We start from the raw sequence: 19,236 nt of genomic DNA on the forward strand, positions 1-19,236 counted from the left end.
CAAGTGACTTTCAGTTACATGTTTCCAATCGTAATCCTTATTTCGCCGCGTGGGTCTCTGCCGATTGTTCCGGGTCGTATTATCTCCTATGTTATTCGCAATAAGGCTTTTTACGGGTGGCTTATTGGACTTACGTCAACACTCGCCGAAGCGCCATCGTGCCAGCTCTGTTTAACGTCCCAACTAACACTAGGACGATCGTGCTGATGGGGCTACCACCTTGGATTTAGCTGTGCGCAATTCAGCATTTCTTGCTCAGCCGCTGGATACCATTACAGACGCTGTTTGGGCCGCACCTCCTGGTGATCAGACGCTCGAGACGTACCTCTTCAATCTAGCTGATGTCAGAAGGACAACAGTACCCAGGTTGCACTACCAGCTAAGTACGCAACCCTAAGCTGGCGGTCTTTGTCATCGTTTGACCCGTGGAAGCGTGAGGTAGGAACTTGTAAAGACCAGAGCTGTGGTGAACGCTCCTTCCTAGTTGTAGACTCATTGTTTTGCAGCCCAAAATTAATGAAGAGCCTTGGACCGTATAGAATGTACCAGATGTGGGTACTCAGACTTAATGCCCGAAAAAAAAAACAGATATAGATTTGATGGATACTAAACCGTTTCAATTATTTGAAAACAGATACCAAACAAAATAGTTCGTAAAAAAGCTTATCACAGATATTTAGATACAAATTGGATACCTATAGTAAATTTGAGATGTCCCGGGAACCAGAAAATGGCTCAATTCAATCGTTTCTCAAAAGATATACACTGATGCATTTTTCTTGAAATTCTTTTCTTTGTGGCCACATTATAGCCGGTTCCAGAAACTGCCTTATGCGAAATATCTGTATTCTAATTTTTTTAACAAAATGTATCTCTCCCCGATTCTATAACATTACCCGGAATGCAATTTACCAGAAGACCATTTCCAAAAAAAAACATTTGCCGATATGTACAACCCTGAAAACCAAATCTTACATTTTCAATGATCTTTATCAGTACATTTCAATAAAATTTTTGTTCTCTTTCAATGATATCTTGCACAAGGTACGTTAGGCTAACCATGGACATTCACGACTCCCTCGCTTTCCATAGACAATTCCTGAAAAGACATCCTGAAACTGCTATAAACCAAATATATTATTCTACTTACCAGCGTTAGGACTCAACTGGGACAAAGCCTGCTCCTCAGTTCAGTGTTTCTACAATTGTTAGCTGAGAGCCTGTGCCAACTGAACATTTTTGCTATCGTTTATAGTGTGACAAACATGAAATTACTCTGCCCACCAGTAAAAATTTTCAACCGGCGATATTCAATTGCACCTCCTTCAGTTTAATATTGCTGAATAGCTGTCGTTTATCGCTATGAATGTGTAGGTCCCAAGTTATGAACAAATATCACGATACCAGCATTTGATTCTACATGTAATTTGTTTGTGAACAAAATAAAAACATGCCTGATTTATATCGGGAAACTATGACTTCAAATTTAAGGTCTTTAAGGTGATTGCCACACGACATACAAATACAATTATGGTCAGTTATCAGAGAAATCTCTCAGTTAATAACTGTGGAAGCTGAGAAGCAAGCTCTTTCCTAATGGAGACATACCGCTATAGAAAAAAACAATAAATTTTGTTGGAAAATAAATGTTATTGACTGTCACTACGAACTAAAATTTACTCTGGTCAACTAGTCTAATTTACGCTGTGTATGAAAAAATTGACCAAATTTAATCGCTACTATTGCCGCTGTTCATCAATCCGCGCACACCCACTTGGTCCAAATCATTCTGGCGCGCATTCTGGACAGCATTTAAAAAGTCTTGAAAACCAAGTGCGTTTGCTTAGTGTAAGCCAGTCAGTGATTGGCTTTCCGAGGGCTAGCAGGCGTGACCGCTCAAATAGTCGTGAAAAGTAAGTGATTGTGATCTGACGCAGATGAGGGAAAAATAGGCCAACTGAATTTGTGTGACTTGTGACTGTGATACAAGAGTAAGCTATGATAGAATTCTGGATAACTACTCAATTGTTAAATACGTGGTAACAGTAACAGAAGAAGAGTGAATAACGTTGAATCAATCAATCGATCTGAAAAAGCAATACGTATCATCATCCACTGATTTATGCTACATAACGAGAGAATCATTTGTTGAAATTTTAAGCCTAACCGTTTTGCATTCATTCCACATTGCCTCTAGATACCATCTAACAATTTCTAAAATTAGAAAATGAAGCAAAAAGTGTGATAAGCGGTTGAAAGTGACCAACTGGAAATGAAACGATGACGTCGTATACTACTCTTGCTCAGAAGAGGTCAAAAACCACCGAAACTGCGAACGCATAGCCCATTGACATACTGTTCAAGCACGTGGTGATAGAAACGAGAAGCCGACATTCGATAACAAATTATGTTCTCCGTTCTTATTGCAGTGATATCATTCGATACGGGTGGATAAGTTAGATGATATGCGAGGAAGAAAACGGAGCCGAATTATTGTTTAGTGCAAACCGATAATCTGCAAATAGTATGCAAATAGTGAAGATGATAGATTTACGATTGTCCCATCGGCAGCGGAGAGGATCAACGATTTTCGGTGGCCGATTGCCGGTGGAGCAACTTAGGATTAGTGCAATCATTGTGATTATAGTCGTTGGCCTGATCGGAAGCAGCGTCGCAGGACTGGTCGCTAAAGGTAGGTTTCAAGTCCAAACGAAATTGGGGGGCCCAACGCCTAAACCCAAAGAGATGCAAATTCCATTTTGATCGAATTTGAGTTAGCTATACTGAAAAAAAAAAACACTGTTTTCTAACATTCTAACGGTATTTTATGGTGATTTTTTCATCCAACTTGGAAAAATAACATAATTCGTAGTAGATTGGCTTCATTTTTCGAATCCCATAAAATTTATAATGGAATAAAAACTTGATAGAAAAATTTCAAAAACGTTTTTCTCCAAAGCAGATTTTTGCCACTTACACCCCTCTGCTTCTAACTCCCTTAATTAGTTTTGCCCATTCATTCTGTACACACTAGAAAGCATAACGAAAATACTACAATTCAAGTGAGTTTAAATCGATCGAGTGTCTAAGACGGACCTGCTTAATGGAGGGCCCGTGGCCTTATTTTGTGCGGCCCACGAAGCGTTTGAATTTTTGTTTGTCATAGTGATTTCTTAGTTGTTTTATTGACTAACTCAGAGCTAGAACATTTCCAAGGTTTATAATTTCAAATTTAAATTCAATTTTCCGCCATAATTTAAATTGCTGATTCTTCACAATATTCTCAATTCTTTTAAATTTACTTGATTATACGAATGAAGAAAGATCCCCCAGGTAAATTGTAAAATCCAAAATTATTGCAATTATGCAATCTTGTTATCAATTTCTGGCAAAGATGATATCTTTCGTTTCATACAAAAATAGATTTGTAAATATCAATGCAGATTTCGGCATTGTATTATAATGTTGTATTTTAGTACCGTCGATGGGGGTGGCAATGGGTCTAGGGGGTGAGATTGGGTCAAAACGGAAAAATATGATTTATGAAATATTTCAGCTGATTATGCTGATATCACTAAAATTTATATCTCATATGTTAGAGAACATATTATTATACATAATTAATCACAATATAAATTTTTAGAAATAGTAGTTTTTGTTTAATATATCAACAAACTTGTATGTTGATACTTGATAAAATTTACATCATTTAATTACTCCTGTGAAAAATATCACGCATGTATTTTAACCTCTATTGTTCTACTAGTAGAAGGTTGACAGTCTTTTCAATACACTTCACTTGTATTTTCCGGAATCTTTTTGATTTATCTACAAAAAAAAATATTTCTATTCGGTACAGTGTCTAAAACATTAAAAATGGGGGTGAGATTGGGTCACGTAAGAACGATTGTGATTGAAAACACAAGTCTTCATTTTTGACGTTTACGGTGCTGTGTGTACTCTTTCATCATTAAGATGTGTTTATTCTTTCTAAATACACCATCGCTGAACCACAAAACAAGTCTACTTGAGGATTCCGCGCATTGAATAACAATGCAACGCATTTAGACAACTTCTCTAACCATTAACTGTTATTCGTGTGCAGCCACATTTTAAAATTTTATCAAATAGATTTTTTTTAGTTTTAATTATTCATTAGTATTTTCATACCATAGAATCTTCTCACGGAAGTACAAATGAGTTGGATCGCTGAAATACCGCGATAATGACGTCAACAACTGCCTGAAATCTTTTCATCGTTGAATGTCGCACTGAAATAGAACTATTTGTTAAGGTTTATAATAATTGCTGTTTCAGTACATCTTTGGGGATACTGAATAGACTTTCAAGGCAAGTGGTATGAGACTTTAAAGATAATTTGAAGGAAGAAACACAAGAAAATTTGTGTAAACTTGACGCTAAATGCTGGGTTCACATATTTTTTCTCATTGCTCTTCATATTTTTAGTATAATCATACTTTTAAGTGGGTTTATCATCCTTGTGAAACATCTTAGATGTCTTTTCGTCTTATTTTTCAGCTGTGAATGGTTTTTTCCATTCTCAAAAACAAGTTTTTTCAATTACAGTGACCCAATGTCACCCCCTCTATGGGGTGAGATTGGGTCATTTTTCATTCACTTGTAGTGTCGTAGTGAAAAAAAAATTTGCTTTATTTTTTTAGACGGTTGTTAATGTACCGTAAAACGGAGTAACTTTGATAGTTTTTTCGAAGAAAACTTCAATATTTATGCATGCTGTTGCAAAGAATTATAATTTATATTTATAAAACAAGTACTGGTATCCGAGCTATCAATTGCAGTTGATAGATTGCCAAAAGATTTATTCTGAATGGATATATGATTTTTCATATAATTGAAAGTCGGGTTTCTGTTTTGGGGTACCGTAAAACGGGGTAACTTTGATAGTTTTGACGTTAACTACGTCTTACGGCAATATACTGGGTGTCAATTGAAAATCTAAAATGTTGCGACCGTCACGAAATTATGTAAGATTTTGAATACTAATAACTCAGCCATTTATCAATAGAATTCCAATATTTTCCCACCAATCGGTCGGAAATTGACGATAGACTTTCGAAAATTGGGAAAATGTCGACCCTTTTCTTACGCAACCAAACTCGTTCATATTGTCTTTCACGATTCCTTTGGGTTGGCTAGTGCACTATAAAAGCAGACCAATTTCTGCTTCTTCGCGCATTCTTCTTTTGACGTTAACTGTGTCTTACGGCAATATACTGGGTGTCAATTGAAAATCTGAAATGTTGCGACCGTCACGATATTATGTTAGAGTTTGAACTAAAGGAAGGCTGCAACTATGAAAATCGATTAAAATTTAAATCCAGAAAATCACTTGGCGTAGTTAACGTCATGCGGTCGTGTCTTGTACACAACCCCCTTGATTTTTTCAAAGAAAACTTGAATATTTATGCATGCTGTTTCAAAGAATTATAATTTATATTGTTAAAACAAGTACTGGCATCCTAGCTATCGATTGCAGTTGATAAATTGCCAAAAGATTTATTTTGAATGGATATATAATTTTTCATATAGTCGAAAGCTGGTTTTCTGTTTTGGGGTAACTTTGATAATGGGGTATGAACAAGGGGTGGATCACTCCTGATGCATCTGATATTTCTAAAAAATTGGATGCATTCAAATGCATTTGAATGCCCACTTCCAGCAAATTTACAAATCATGGCTTGCTCAAACGTTTGACTGTTGTTGTTGTCAAAGTGTCAAACCTATCATTTTACAAACTCGAGAAGAGCTGCTACCTCATCCCAAAAATGTTCAAACACAGGTTTGAAGCACTTCCAGATTATTCTACTGAGTCGTACGCCGCATTGAAATGAATAAACAGATGGTGAGTCTGCAAGTTATACTCCCGGAATTCGTCTAGGATCATTCGCAAGCTAAATATCTGGTCCGTTTTCGAACGGCCCTCACGAAAACCAGCTTGGTATTCGCCTACGAAGGACTCCTCGAGCGGTCTCAGTCTGTTAAACAGAATGCGCGGCAGAATTTTGTACGCCGAATTCAGCAGGGTAATTCCTATGTATTTGGAACACTCCAATCTGTGCCCTTTCTTGTAGATAGGACGGATGAGGCAATCCAACCAGCCGGTGGGCAATTCTTCGTCTTCCCATACCTTCAGAAGTACTCGGTGGATCGACTGATAAAGCTGCTCGCTTCCGTGCTTGAGAAGCTCGACCGGGATCTCGTCCTTCCCAGACGTGTGCCATTTCAATACCTAAAAAAAAATGCGCTCTCGGGGTAGGCATTAGATATAAATAGAAAGCGTTGTGTTTGGATGGGCATCGGATTCTTCCGAAAGAGGTGCACTTTGCGAAAAAGGACCACGTGATTATTGAGCTGAAATCGAATTCAGGATAACTTCTGTGTCCATGAGTCCTTAACGCGCCCTAACTAGAGATCAGGGAGTCGTGAGTTCGATTCTCACTGAGAAGACGTGTAACTTTTTCGCAAAATTTCACAGCAATTTGTCCATTTAATCCAATTGCAAAATATATGTAATGTTAAGCTTTTCGGTAGATTTTTTTTAAATTATTCGTGGTTAAAAAACAGATTTCAGTGAATATGATCAACAAAATACCTTCATTTGGAATGGATCTTTGACATCATTCTCTAAATTCAAATCCATTCAGCAAACAGTCAGAAATTTTAATACAATTATCTTTATTTTTATTTCAGCTAAACTTCATCATTGTTCCCCAAACTGAAATATTCTTACACAACTAATAATGAAACAGTGAAATAATAAAAATGCTTTTTCGCTGAATTATCGAGTAATTAGAAAACTGAATGACAGGACAATTTTGATAAAACTCGAATTTGATGTCCTCAATATTATCCAGGCTGTTCCATCAAGAGCATTGATATATCAAACAAGGGGCCCAGATAGCCGTAGCGGTAAACGCGCAGCTACCCAGCATGACCATGCTGAGGGTCGTGGGTTCGAATCCCATCGGTCGAGGATCTTTTCGTAAAGGAAATTTTCTCGATTCCCAGGGCATAGAGTATCTTCGTACCTGCCACACGATATACACATGCAAAAATGGTCAGTCGGCAAAGAAAAGCTCTCAGTTAATAACTGTGGAAGTGCTCATAAGAACACTAATCTGAGATGCAGGCTTTGTCCCAGTTGGGACGTAACGCCAGAAAGAAGAAGAAGATATCAAAACAAGCCGATGATTTGACTGAGTGGAGATTTCCTGCAACATTTATCGCACTAAATTAATATTTTTTTTTTCACATGTTTTACAATAAAAACGGTCATATTTACCTAAATGAGCATATTGTATTCTTTTGAAGAATTAAAACTCCAACAAAAAAATGAATTAAACTATAACGGTTGATTTTATGTCTTGTTAACAAATGGTAAATATAATATTTTCCAAGTCGATAAGACATTGATGTTTACCTAACTTATTAAAGTTTTAGTTTGTTTATTAATAAATAAAATAGTTTGGACACGACTACAATATAATATGCACATAACTATCTATAGCTTCATAAAATCTGTTTCATTTAATTTGTCAGAAAAAATCAAAATTTCTTAGATTTTTTTTTTAATGAGATCATATTAATGTTTTGAAGCTGAATCATCATTTTGTAACGCAAGTTTAAAAAGTCTGATAAAGAAGTTTAATAGAAATAAACTGTTTGGCAGGTTTTCCAGCGATACTCTTTTTAGCGAAATTATTCAAAATGCTACGTCCACTGGTTGGAATACCTCCCTCCCCCTCGTCACACATCGTCACAAATCCGTGAAGACCCCGCCCCCCTCAAATGCTACGTCATTTATGGACGACCCCTAAATGAAAATTTTTAGGTTATTATCTATTTTTACAGAATACACAATACACTACATTTTCACACCCTTATTATCGTTCCGATAAAACAAATGTTTTATAACAGAGACAACTTTGTTGATGTTTTACGTTTAATCACAGTAAGTTTCATATTTCCTCTTAAAATCCCCATACCAATGTGGGATGCGAAAACTAATTTTTGTCAAATATAGCTCTCAGTTTTTTTGAGTATAGAAGTAGAGAAAACTAAGCTGCGAAGTGCCCAATAAGGTAAAGAAAACAAGAAATTACCCTAAGATCACCTTTGCAATGTTTTGTGGCTAATGCTCATGACATTACTTACTCCAATTTTTGCACACACTTTCCAAAATTGTTCCAAAAATTCAACACAGAAATTTGTAGGTTTATCGACATCTATAATTGTGGAATTCCTACCTTTTGAAAGATATACTGTAATATCCTCCATAGATTTCGTCAGCAATGGATAGTTGAAGGTAGTTTTTGTCAGTGCTCAGCGCATCAAAACAAAGGCGCCACTGTATATGGGATTTAACATTGTGGCAGCATTGCTGATCTGTCAAACACACAAGCTATCTATGCTTTCCATAGCGGCCGTTTTGGTTATTTTAATGATCCATTACTAATGAATACTTTTATATACCGTAACACGAGGTAACTTTGATAATGCGGGTAACTTTGATAATGCGAGACTCTCAACATACTAAACGAAATAACAAAGTTCCTGTTAATCTGTTAAGCAAAACGAATGCAAAAGTAAAGAGCATTAGTATGACACTTCATTTTAAAGCTATTTCCGTTGGAATCAAGTACATTTGAGGATTTATATGCAAATATGGAAAATTTATAAGATTTTAGCAATTTTGAAATGCTCTCAAACAATCTGTTCTACGATCACTATTTGATGAAGTCATAATGAATTCGTCACTTATACTTAACAGCCTAGTTATAGTAGAACTCGAATTCGGTCTCAAAACTCTTAGAGAATACTATTTTTACAAACTGGGGCCATTTTTGTAATCTTAGTCAGAAATTTCCATATAGCGTTAAACGTCTAAAGATATGCAACGCCCTACAAATGTTCTGTAATTCATTCAATTTTGTTCGAGTGATGCTCCATTATCAAAGTTACCCCAAGACAGAAAACCGACTTCCGATTATATGAAAAATTATATATCCATTACAGTGGCGCAACGAAGGGGGGTTTTGGGGGTCAACCCCCCCCCCCCCCCCCCCCCCCCAGAGCAGATTTTTTTCATAGGAATTATTAAATATATTTTTGAAATTCAACACTAAAATCCACAAGCGTCGGAGCAGCCAGTTGTGTTAACAATTATATTGTTCTATGTTGTAACTTTATAATTTGAAGACTATTGAGGAGGACTACATTTTCTCGCTTTTTATTATAAATAAGCTACAGGTTTTTGAAGAGAAGTTTGTGAAACAAACATATTGAGACCGCTTTAAAAGATACATTTTTTTTTATCAAAATTCGATTTTTCGAAAAATTTGTTAGTTGGCTCAGCATTTTGCCGAATTTTATAACCACCAGAGAGCACGTGAATTTCCGGAGAAGAAATTCATTAGTTTTCAATGATAACAAATAAAAATCCTAGGAGAGATTAAGGGAGATCGTGATTGTTGGTAAGCTGGAAAATAACACAGTTTCGTCTACAATCTTGAAATGCTTCAATATCTGCAATGCTGTTTTGCCTTCGGCAAACTGCTAATGATAGTCGCAATGCTTATTACTGCGACTTGCGCTGAAAGATCATTAGATATGTTCGTTGAAAAACTTGAAAACGTATGTAAGGAACAGAACAGACGAAGAGTGATTGAACGTTTCCAAGTCAATGTGCCTCCAAATGTAACATGGATAAACTTTAGAACAAACTACGAAAAATTAAGATCTAAATGATATTATATTAATCCCGTTTTGTAATCCCTATTTAAAAAGTTGAATCTAAGACAATGTTTGTAAAGAACGAAACTTTTGGAAATTTTCATCTGATACAACAGATTTCCTTTGAGTAGCTTTGTAACTCTATACAAAAATGCCCAGGGTGGAAGATAATAGCCTTACTTTGCATATGGCGTTGAGTTTTTTGTTTAATGTTAAGCAAGCAATATTGCTCAATTTTTATCTTCGAATTATTTACACTCGTTTTATTTTCCCAAAAACACATTATCTTCAAGTTAACAAAACCCCCCCTAGAGCCAAATCCTGGTTGCGCTACTGATCCATTAAGAATAAATCTTTTGGAAATCTATCAACTGGAATCGATAGTTAGGATACCAGTACTTGTTTTAAAAATATGAATTAAAATTCTTTGAAACAGCAGGCATAAATATTCAAAATTTCTTCGAAAAAACTATCAAAGTTACCCCGTTTTACGGTATATACTCTGAAAGAGGGGATCTAGGAAATTTATGGACGGACCATAACCAATGTTTAGTTAAGGTTAAAACTTTCGAACACAATTATCTTTTCATATAAAAACCTTTTTACAGATGGCATAGTTGACCTGATAGAGCAGTTCGACCTGCCTAGGCTTCCATCGGGTGTAACGCCAGTGCCGGGCATGTGCAATGAAACCCGTAACGATTACCAAACCTACCCGGCGTCAGCCTACAACCTGAATCAGGATACAGTGCTCAGCATTGGAACGACCCAGGTGTTCCCAAATGGCTTTCCATCCGACTTCTCCATCTTGGTCGTGCTCAAAGCCACACCCAATCTTGTACGGGTTCCACTGTTCACGGTGTATTCGTCTGATTCGGAGGAAGTTTTGATGCTGATGGTTGGAATGGAAGTTGCCCTGTATTATCAGGACACCGATGGTAACCCGGAGGAGGAAAGCCTGATCAGTTTTGGCGTCAACATAGATGATGAACGATGGCACCGGTTGGGAATCAGTGTCAAAGGTGATTCCGTAACACTGATCAAAGATTGTCACGAGCAGGTCACTCGTAGACTAAGACGACAAGCTGGTTCAGTCATTGCCACGGACGGGTTGATTTTAACAGGCGTTCAACTCAATGAAGACGAAGGATTTTTCACCGTAAGTTTCATAGATATGTGTAAGGAGAGTATGTAGATGATCAACAGTTAACATGTTCTATTGAAATTACAGGGAGATCTTCAACTGTTCATGTTTGCCGATACTCCAGATGAAGCATTCCACATCTGTACCAAATATGCACCCGACTGTTTGGGGGCGGGCCATGGCTCTGCAACCGTAACATCAAGCATGCATAGTTTTTCGAGTCCAAAGTACATCGGGTCAGAACGGATCTACATCGTCGACGTTCCATCAAACTCAGGATTTCAGTAACTCGAGAGATCAAGTCAACAAATTCGTCATATCCAGTTCTGGGTCATCTGGCAACAACTTCGAAGGGCACCGAGAATTCGTAGATATTACTGGTGAAGCCGACGGGTTGGAGATCATCGGAGAAGATGACGAATATTACAACAACTTGGAATTAGAAGGAGAGGATAGAAAAGTTGAGCAGCACCAATTTAGTACAAGCACACAGCGCAGCAATACGGAATGGCATCGCGTAGAAATAAACCGAACCAGACCAGGAATTGTTGATCAGACTGGTAGAAGGCCTATTCTACCACTTCCAGACCCGGAATATGACTCATCAGCATCGGATAATAATCGACCCGATGGAGTTCAACCATCTGTAGAACACGAACAAGATCCGGATGTAATATAAATCCTTCAGTATTTTATACGGTTTTCTATAATCTTCCAATTATTCCAGGATACTTCAGTGTCATTTCCAGCACCCCCCACTGGCAACTACAGTATAACTGGATTCCGAACGATCATAGGTCCAAGAGGACCACCAGGAGAGCCTGGTCCTAAGGGTGAACCCGGACGAGATGGACTACCGGGGCAAGGTGGACCTCCTGGACAACCCTGGTCATGTGTTCATGATTCCTCTGAGCCAAACCGCCAATGAGAAAGGTCCCGATTCGCAAGCGGAAGCATTCCGTGCAATGTTGTCTCAGCATATGATGGCTATGAGAGGTGCCGATGGGCCTATGGGATTAACAGGAGTACCTGGTCCTGTTGGTCCTCCGGGACCAGAGGGTACAAAAGGAGAACCTGGAGATAATGGTGAACCTGTAAGTATTTGGAAAATGTGGATGCTGCTCCAATATAACACCTTTCTTCCATTTTATAGGGGTCCGCGAGGGCTTGCGAGGAGCACATGGGACCACCTGGTCGTGAAGGTCGTCGAGGGCGAGCTGGAAGAGATGGTGAACGAGGAGTTGTTGGCTTACAAGGTTCAAAGGGTGAGCCTGGCCCAGTTGGCTTACCGGGAATGGTTGGTGAGAAGGGTGAGCGCGGTCGGCATGGTAATATTGGCGAAAAGGGCGCACAAGGGCATGAAGGAATCCAAGGAGAAGATGGACCTCCAGGTTTACCTGGTATGTGCAGATTAAAAACAAATCTTCCAGTTAATCTTACGATGAATTATTTTTGCAGGTCTTCCCGGAGAATTAGGTCCACGCGGTTTCGCAGGGCCTCGTGGTTTCCCAGGTCCATCAGGTAATCCAGGGATTCCCGGAACAGAAGGTCTCCCGGGCGTTAAAGGAAACCCTGGTCCACAAGGTCAACCAGGAGCACCAGGTCAGACAGGTCCAGCTGGTCCGGTAGGACCTCCCGGACCACAAGGAAATATGGGTCCCCCAGGTAATGTTGCGATTCTTCGATTGTCACTGGCTCACGAGGTCAGTTTTCAATTTTGCATCATTCATTAAGCTCCGCGATCTCGTTAATTCGCAAATCTGTTTATTTCAAAAAGCTGCTTACAATTTTAAAAAGACTCACTACTAATACTAAACCCCTACACTTACATCAAATTGAAAAACAACTAATCCAAACATGTACCTACCAGGTATCGCGGGCCCACACGGTAAGCCGGGTATTCCAGGGCTGCCTGGAGCAGATGGTGCACCAGGACGCGAAGGAAGCCCTGGCATCGTTGGACCCAAAGGAGACATTGGCTCACAAGGAGTGCAAGGTTCTATTGGATTTCCTGGCAATCGCGGCCCAAAGGGTGACGATGGAGAACGAGGTGGTCCTGGTGACAAAGGAGATAAAGGTGAACGAGGCCATGATGGTGAGAAAGGAGACATGGGCCCACCAGGTGAGAGAGGATTGATCGGCCTGCAAGGCACTGCGGGCATTGAAGGACCGGAAGGGCCAAAGGGATTTGAAGGACCTCGCGGAGAAACTGGGCACATGGGTTTACCGGGCGAAAAGGTAAACAAGGTGTTCAAGGATTTGCCGGGTATCCTGGACCAACAGGCGATAAGGGTGATAAGGGGATAGTCGGTATTCCTGGTTTGGCTGGTGATAAAGGCGAGAGGGTAAGATAAGTTCATTCAAAATATCAAGTCCATGTACATTATTGATCGTTGCAACTAGGGAAATACTGGACTTCAAGGAGAGCGTGGAGAGGTCGGACCAAGAGGATTCCGGGGAGCTCGTGGTAGACGAGGCGCTGATGGTACACCGGGACCTAAGGGTGATACCGGTCAACCAGGATCGTCGGGACCGCAAGGAGAAATGGGTCCTCAAGGTATGGAAGGTCCTCGTGGTTTCATAGGCCTTCCCGGCCCACAAGGCAACAACGGCAAAGATGGTCCTCAAGGTACCCCAGGTGAACGTGGCCCTCCGGTAAATATCTTTTTAATGTTATTCCTCTTTAAATATTTCTTAGAACTACTCGTTTTTCTAGGGAGAAAATGGGAATCCAGGCCCTACTGGTCACCCCAGGTGTTATCGGCCCTCAAGGACCAACAGGAGAACCAGGTCCAGTTGGTGAACCCGGAATACCTGGATTACCAGGAATGCCAGGGGAACCCGGAGTTCCTGGCGATAGCGGTAAAGAAGGTCAGGTTGGTCCACCAGGGCCACCCGGAAAAAATGGTCCACCCTGGTGGGCAAGGTCTACCAGGATTTCCAGGTGAACGAGGAATGATGGGAATGCCGGTAAGTTAGTGTCGTCTCACATTCTTGAGATACTTGCTAAACAAGTATTTTGGCATATACAGGGTCTTCCTGGACTGAAAGGTGAAATCGGACCGTACCAGGTCTAGCAGGCCCGGTTGGAGATAAGGGGCAACCAGGTGAACCAGGAAAAGAAGGTCCTCCTGGACCAGAAGGACGAGGAGGCCCACCAGGACCAACAGGACCATCTGGTTTGAAAGGAGAACGAGGTGAAATGGGACTGGTGGGACCAATTGGTCGAGATGGACTCCCCGGGCAACGTGGTTTAACAGGACCTCCAGGACCGCAGGGCTCGCCTGGCGAGGATGGTGATAAGGGAGATATTGGCCCTCCAGGAGAGAAAGGATTCAAAGGATCTCAGGGTGAAGCTGTAAGTGCAATTGGATACCTCCAAAGGTGCATATTTATTACAAACTTTCTTAAATAGGGTCCTGTTGGATCGGCGGGTCCGCAAGGAAGGCCGCGGAGAACCGGGTGCAATCGGACCTCCTGGCGAAAAAGGACCACCAGGGGAAATGGGCCGTGCTGGCTCAAAGGCGAAGACGGTCCAACAGGTCTTCCTGGCCCACCAGGTCCAGCAGGTGCCCAAGGAATGCCTGGACCATCCGGAATCAAGGGAGATCGTGGAGATGACGGTCTTGTTGGACCTGCCGGATCTATTGGTCCTCCTGGAGAACCAGGTAGACGGAGGTCCAAGAGGAGCTGAAGGTGCTCCCGGAGCCACTGGCCCAGCAGGGCCTCAAGGTACGAAATTCAATGTTATTATATACGACAGTTCTTAACTTTCCCTTTTGTATTGTTAAGGATTGATTGGAGGAACCTGGTCCACAAGGACCTCCTGGTCCAGATGGACCGGAAGGCAAGGATGGTGAAAAAGGATCAGTTGGACCAAAAGGTGAAGAAAGGTAAAAGTGGTCCACCTGGACCTCCAGGAAAAAGAGGTCCAGCTGGACCAGAAGGACCAAAAGGTTGTGGTTGGATCTCCCGGCTTTCCGGGTAATCCTGGAGAACCGGGTGTGATTGGCCCTAAGGGTGATACTGGAAAGGATGGAGAAGATGGAAAGCAAGGTAAATTATTTGAGAATCGTTTTTTTGTAAAATGTATTGATTGAATTAATCACAAAAAGGTGAACCGGGACAAACTGGCGATCCGGGCCCACCAGGAATACCTGGAGAAGTTGGACCTCCAGGAAAAATGGGACCGGAAGGTCCGGCTGGATTGCAAGGCTCTGTAGGTCCATCTGGAGAGAAGGGAGACCGTGGATTACCAGGTCCAATTGGAAACCCAGGTCTAGTTGGTCCTCAAGGCATGCCAGGAGCGCAAGGTCTACCAGGACTGCGAGGATCGCCAGGTGCATCTGTATGTTGATATATCCGATATATTCATGAATTACTCGATAATATTGAAAACCTTTTTTCAGGGAGAAATTGGACCTGTTGGAAAACCTGGAGAATCAGGTCCTCCTGGAAAGATTGGTGAAACTGGATCGAAAGGCCAAAAGGGTGACCGTGGTCGTCGAGGTTTGAAAGGACATAGAGGTGAACTAGGTATGGTTGGATTGAAAGGTGATAGTGGTGAAAAAGGCGATAAAGGTGTTAGAGGCAATAGTGGCCCAGATGGTCCGAAAGGACCCCCTGGACCGGTCGGTCCTCTTGGCTTGAAGGGCAATGATGGTCCACAAGGTCCGCCTGGTAATGAAGGGCCGTTAGGTCCAAAAGGTTCAGAAGGTGTTGCTGGTTTGAAAGGTGAGGCAGGACCACCTGGACCTCCAGGTCCACCCGGTCCTCCAGCTGAAGCTCCCCTAATTCCACCGGAGTTATTGTTCAGGATGAGTGAATTCACTATGACGAAAGGTGAAGATCGAATGAAGCGAGAGGCTGAAGAAATTCCAGAAGAAGAAGATGACTTTGACGAGGAACTTTTGAAGATTGAGCCAAAGAAAAAGAAAAAGAAGAAGAAGATCAAAGATGAAATGGGTCCAAAATTTTTGGATATGTACAGCTCAATCTACTCTATGCGCCAAGAATTGGATCGAATTAGGAAACCAGTAGGCACCAGAGAGAATCCCGGCAGAACTTGCCGAGATTTGCATTATGGACATCCGCAGTTCAAGGATGGTAAGTAGATAAATCAGAAAGACGTTTATATCGTTTCTTCCTGACTTATACGCTTACCTCACAGGTTGGTACTGGATCGATCCGAACTTGGGTATGGCGGATGATGCCGTTTATGTCTTCTGCAACATGACAGCCGAAGGCGAAACATGTGTTTTCCCAGATTTGCACAGTTCTCAGATGCCGAACATTCCATGGAGGAAGGAAAATGATAAGACCGATTGGTATTCAAACCTAAGAGGCGGCTTTAGGGTAATTAGGGCGAAACTCAGATTAAACAACCACTCTATTGATCATCGATCTCTATATTTCAGATTTCATATGAAACAGTCGGTGTTGTACAGATGACCTTCTTGCGATTACTCTCCGAAGGTGCATATCAGAACTTCACGTATACCTGTATGAACAGTGTCGCCTGGTACAGCAATCAAGAGGAAAACCATGACGATGCGATTCGCTTCCTCGGTGACAACGAGATCGATATTGGTTACGAAAACTCCAAATTGCGACCAAATGTCCTGGTGGATGGTTGCAAATCTGGCAAAAGCAAAAGCGAGACAATTTTTGAAATTCGTACAACTAAACTGCAATATCTTCCGATCATTGATTTCTACCCGGTGGATTATGGACAACCACAACAAGCGTTCGGTTTCCAAGTAGGACCCGTATGCTTCAAATAGTTTTGGAAAGATGGCTACCGAGACAAATTGCTTCAAAGAATTATAGGATATGATTTATGGAACACGCTAGGGATGACGCTAGAATTTTTTGCATTTTGCGAGAAGTATTCCTATGATATGTAAGATACGTACTAGTGGTAAGAAATAGGCGATAATTAGCAATGCACACACAAACTAGCATAATACAAAGGGGAACTAGGCTAAGCTTAGGTAAGAACGTAACTACAAAGGACTGAACAACATCATAAGTCAGGAGGGGAATCTACCATCAAACATCCATGACTTAGTTGTAAAATTAGGTTGAATATATACTTAAGGACGCACACATTCATTCCGCATTCATCACAACGCAAAAAGATCCCAAATCACTGCCAAATATCTGATTTGTGAATTGTAGGAGAAATATATCGTCGATTGTTTGAGCAAAGTTTCTTGTTTTGTTATTTAAATAATCGGTAATAATGGTAAATATATCTATCATATAATATCACATCTGATCCTAAAATTTACGTTAATCCAGCTGACGATAGTTGTACAGTTCACAGTAATGAATCAAATAAGGGTCATTTTCTAGAAGAAAGTGTTATTAACCTTTGAGTACTCAACATCTGTATTTGAGGATTTCCAAATCATTAATCAACTGCTGAAAAATCTATTTTACAACTGATTTTTCTTAATTTAATGACACAGAAATGACAATTCATCGCTGTTCCAATTTTGATGTTTAAGCCATTCTCCTTTAAAATTCAAGTCTGTGACCTCTGGGGTTTTTTTTTTATTTCCGTACAATGTGGGCTGAAGGGTCTCAGATTTTCATGAAACTATTTCCACAGACAGGGCTCATCAATATATTAATAAAAAAATTGAGAAAAATCCAGGGTCGCTTATTTTTCCGGAAAACTCAGTTGGATTTTTTGTTTTCCTCTGACACTACTTTAAAAAATCATAACTCAAGAACAAAGCATCGTAGAAACAAAGTTTTTTATGAAAATGAAAGCAAATTTTCTCAGGAAAAAAAAAATATTAACTGGAAAAAGTTTTCCACAAAATTTTCCACCGTTGAGAAAATTCGTAAAGAAAAGCCGGGAAAACTATGTTCCAATCAGTGGAAAACTTTCAAAAATATATTTTTGAGAAGCTAATTTCATATGCTTTAATTGCTGAAATATTTGAAATGTACTTTTTTTCGTTTTTGAGTTATGGCCAATTTGGTGGAAAATGACCACATAAGCCTTTCTTTGAAAACCCATATTTCAATCGAAGCATCGGAAACACAAAGCAATTGCAAATTTTCTAAAACATCTGAAAAAAAGATATGGGATTGGTTTTAATGAAGTATTAGTCGGAATGGATGATATTTTTCATGAAATTTTACACCGCTAAGGAAAACTGAAAAAAAACTGTTTCTGCCTCAATTTTTCATTACACTGAAAAGGGATTCTTTCTTTTCTATGAAACAAATAAGATTATTTTTTTTTTTAATTCATTCAATTATTCAGTATATAACTTACATTTTCATCTTAATACTATTAATTTATTCAACCAGGAATATTGTCTTTGGTTGCTAATACCAGAAGATTTTCGTTTCTTTGTATTATTAAGAACAAAGCATGCTGTATTTTCTTGGTTTTCATGTGCGCCTGAGAATTCACTAGCAAAATTGCTTCGTTCGTCTTTTGGTGTAAATGAATGATATTTTTTTTTGTTCCAGGAATTGGAACAATATTAGAAAATCTTTCCTGAAGAAATTTTTCAGCCTCTGAATAGTCATTTTCAGTTGCTTAGCTTAGCTTAGCTTAGCTTAGACTGACTACACATATCAATGGTTGCTATTCCGTGATTGACCGAAGTCAGTGAAAATGCACAAAGAATCAACCAGAAGTTTGGCTGGGATTGGCCATAATCTTCTTCAATGTGCATAATTCAGTGCCTCTATTTATACAGGGTCAATAACGGCGCCGGCCACGTCCTTGCAGTCAGGTGGGATTGGGGAAGGAATGTTAGTATGTAACCTTTGCTTTTTGGAGACCGGGTTTGCCTCTGCATCTCCACAAAGGTTACTGGGAGGGATGTTTGTTAATGGGAAGGATCGTTGGGTCACAGGATTCACTTTGATAAGCGATTAGACCATGATAAATAATGATTTGTGAGATATATACATGCTTATTTGTAAATATAATATTTTCATTTGATATGAACAATTTCCATGTAGTGGAAAATTATGCCGACACTTGAGGTGACGAACCATTCAAAGTTTGTTGAACAAATACCTAAATGTAACATTCCTACAGCTGTCAGGACGAAAGCATGGGTTATTATATTTTACTTATTTGAAAAGAAACAAAAAACTTGATTGGTTGGAAGATCATAGAGCACTCTTATTCTTATGCCGACACTTACAGTGGCGAACCATCCAAAGTTTGTTGAATAAAGTGAACTTTTCGCAAGTCTACAATTGTAGTGTCGAACCATTCAAAGTTTTTTTTTTAATTACAAAAATAAAGGTAAAAAGGGGTGTTCTGAAATAAAAAAAAA

The 19,236-nt window shown here is 39.9% G+C and overlaps 1 protein-coding gene across 1 annotated transcript; it reads left to right on the forward strand.

Moving 5' to 3' along the window:
• The first annotated feature begins 1,820 nt into the window (after positions 1–1,820).
• On the forward strand, positions 1,821–17,128 carry LOC5566451 (collagen alpha-1(V) chain). The gene is given in 26 exon segments (XM_021856243.1): positions 1,821–1,913; positions 2,430–2,692; positions 10,383–10,933; positions 11,006–11,179; positions 11,716–12,012; positions 12,072–12,318; positions 12,377–12,583; positions 12,789–13,139; positions 13,142–13,263; positions 13,322–13,573; positions 13,635–13,664; positions 13,666–13,830; positions 13,832–13,888; positions 13,951–13,980; positions 13,983–14,276; positions 14,334–14,363; positions 14,365–14,434; positions 14,437–14,594; positions 14,596–14,664; positions 14,723–14,809; positions 14,811–14,876; positions 14,878–14,974; positions 15,034–15,266; positions 15,328–16,024; positions 16,089–16,273; positions 16,336–17,128. Coding segments are annotated over 25 exon segments (5,001 nt in total). The 5' UTR covers positions 1,821–1,913; positions 2,430–2,526; the 3' UTR covers positions 16,702–17,128.
• Positions 17,129–19,236: the final 2,108 nt, after the last annotated feature.

Source organism: Aedes aegypti, unplaced genomic scaffold (genome assembly GCF_002204515.2).
Source record: "Aedes aegypti strain LVP_AGWG unplaced genomic scaffold, AaegL5.0 Primary Assembly AGWG_AaegL5_hic_scaff_1410_PBJ_arrow, whole genome shotgun sequence".
Lineage (NCBI taxonomy): Eukaryota > Metazoa > Arthropoda > Insecta > Diptera > Culicidae > Aedes > Aedes aegypti.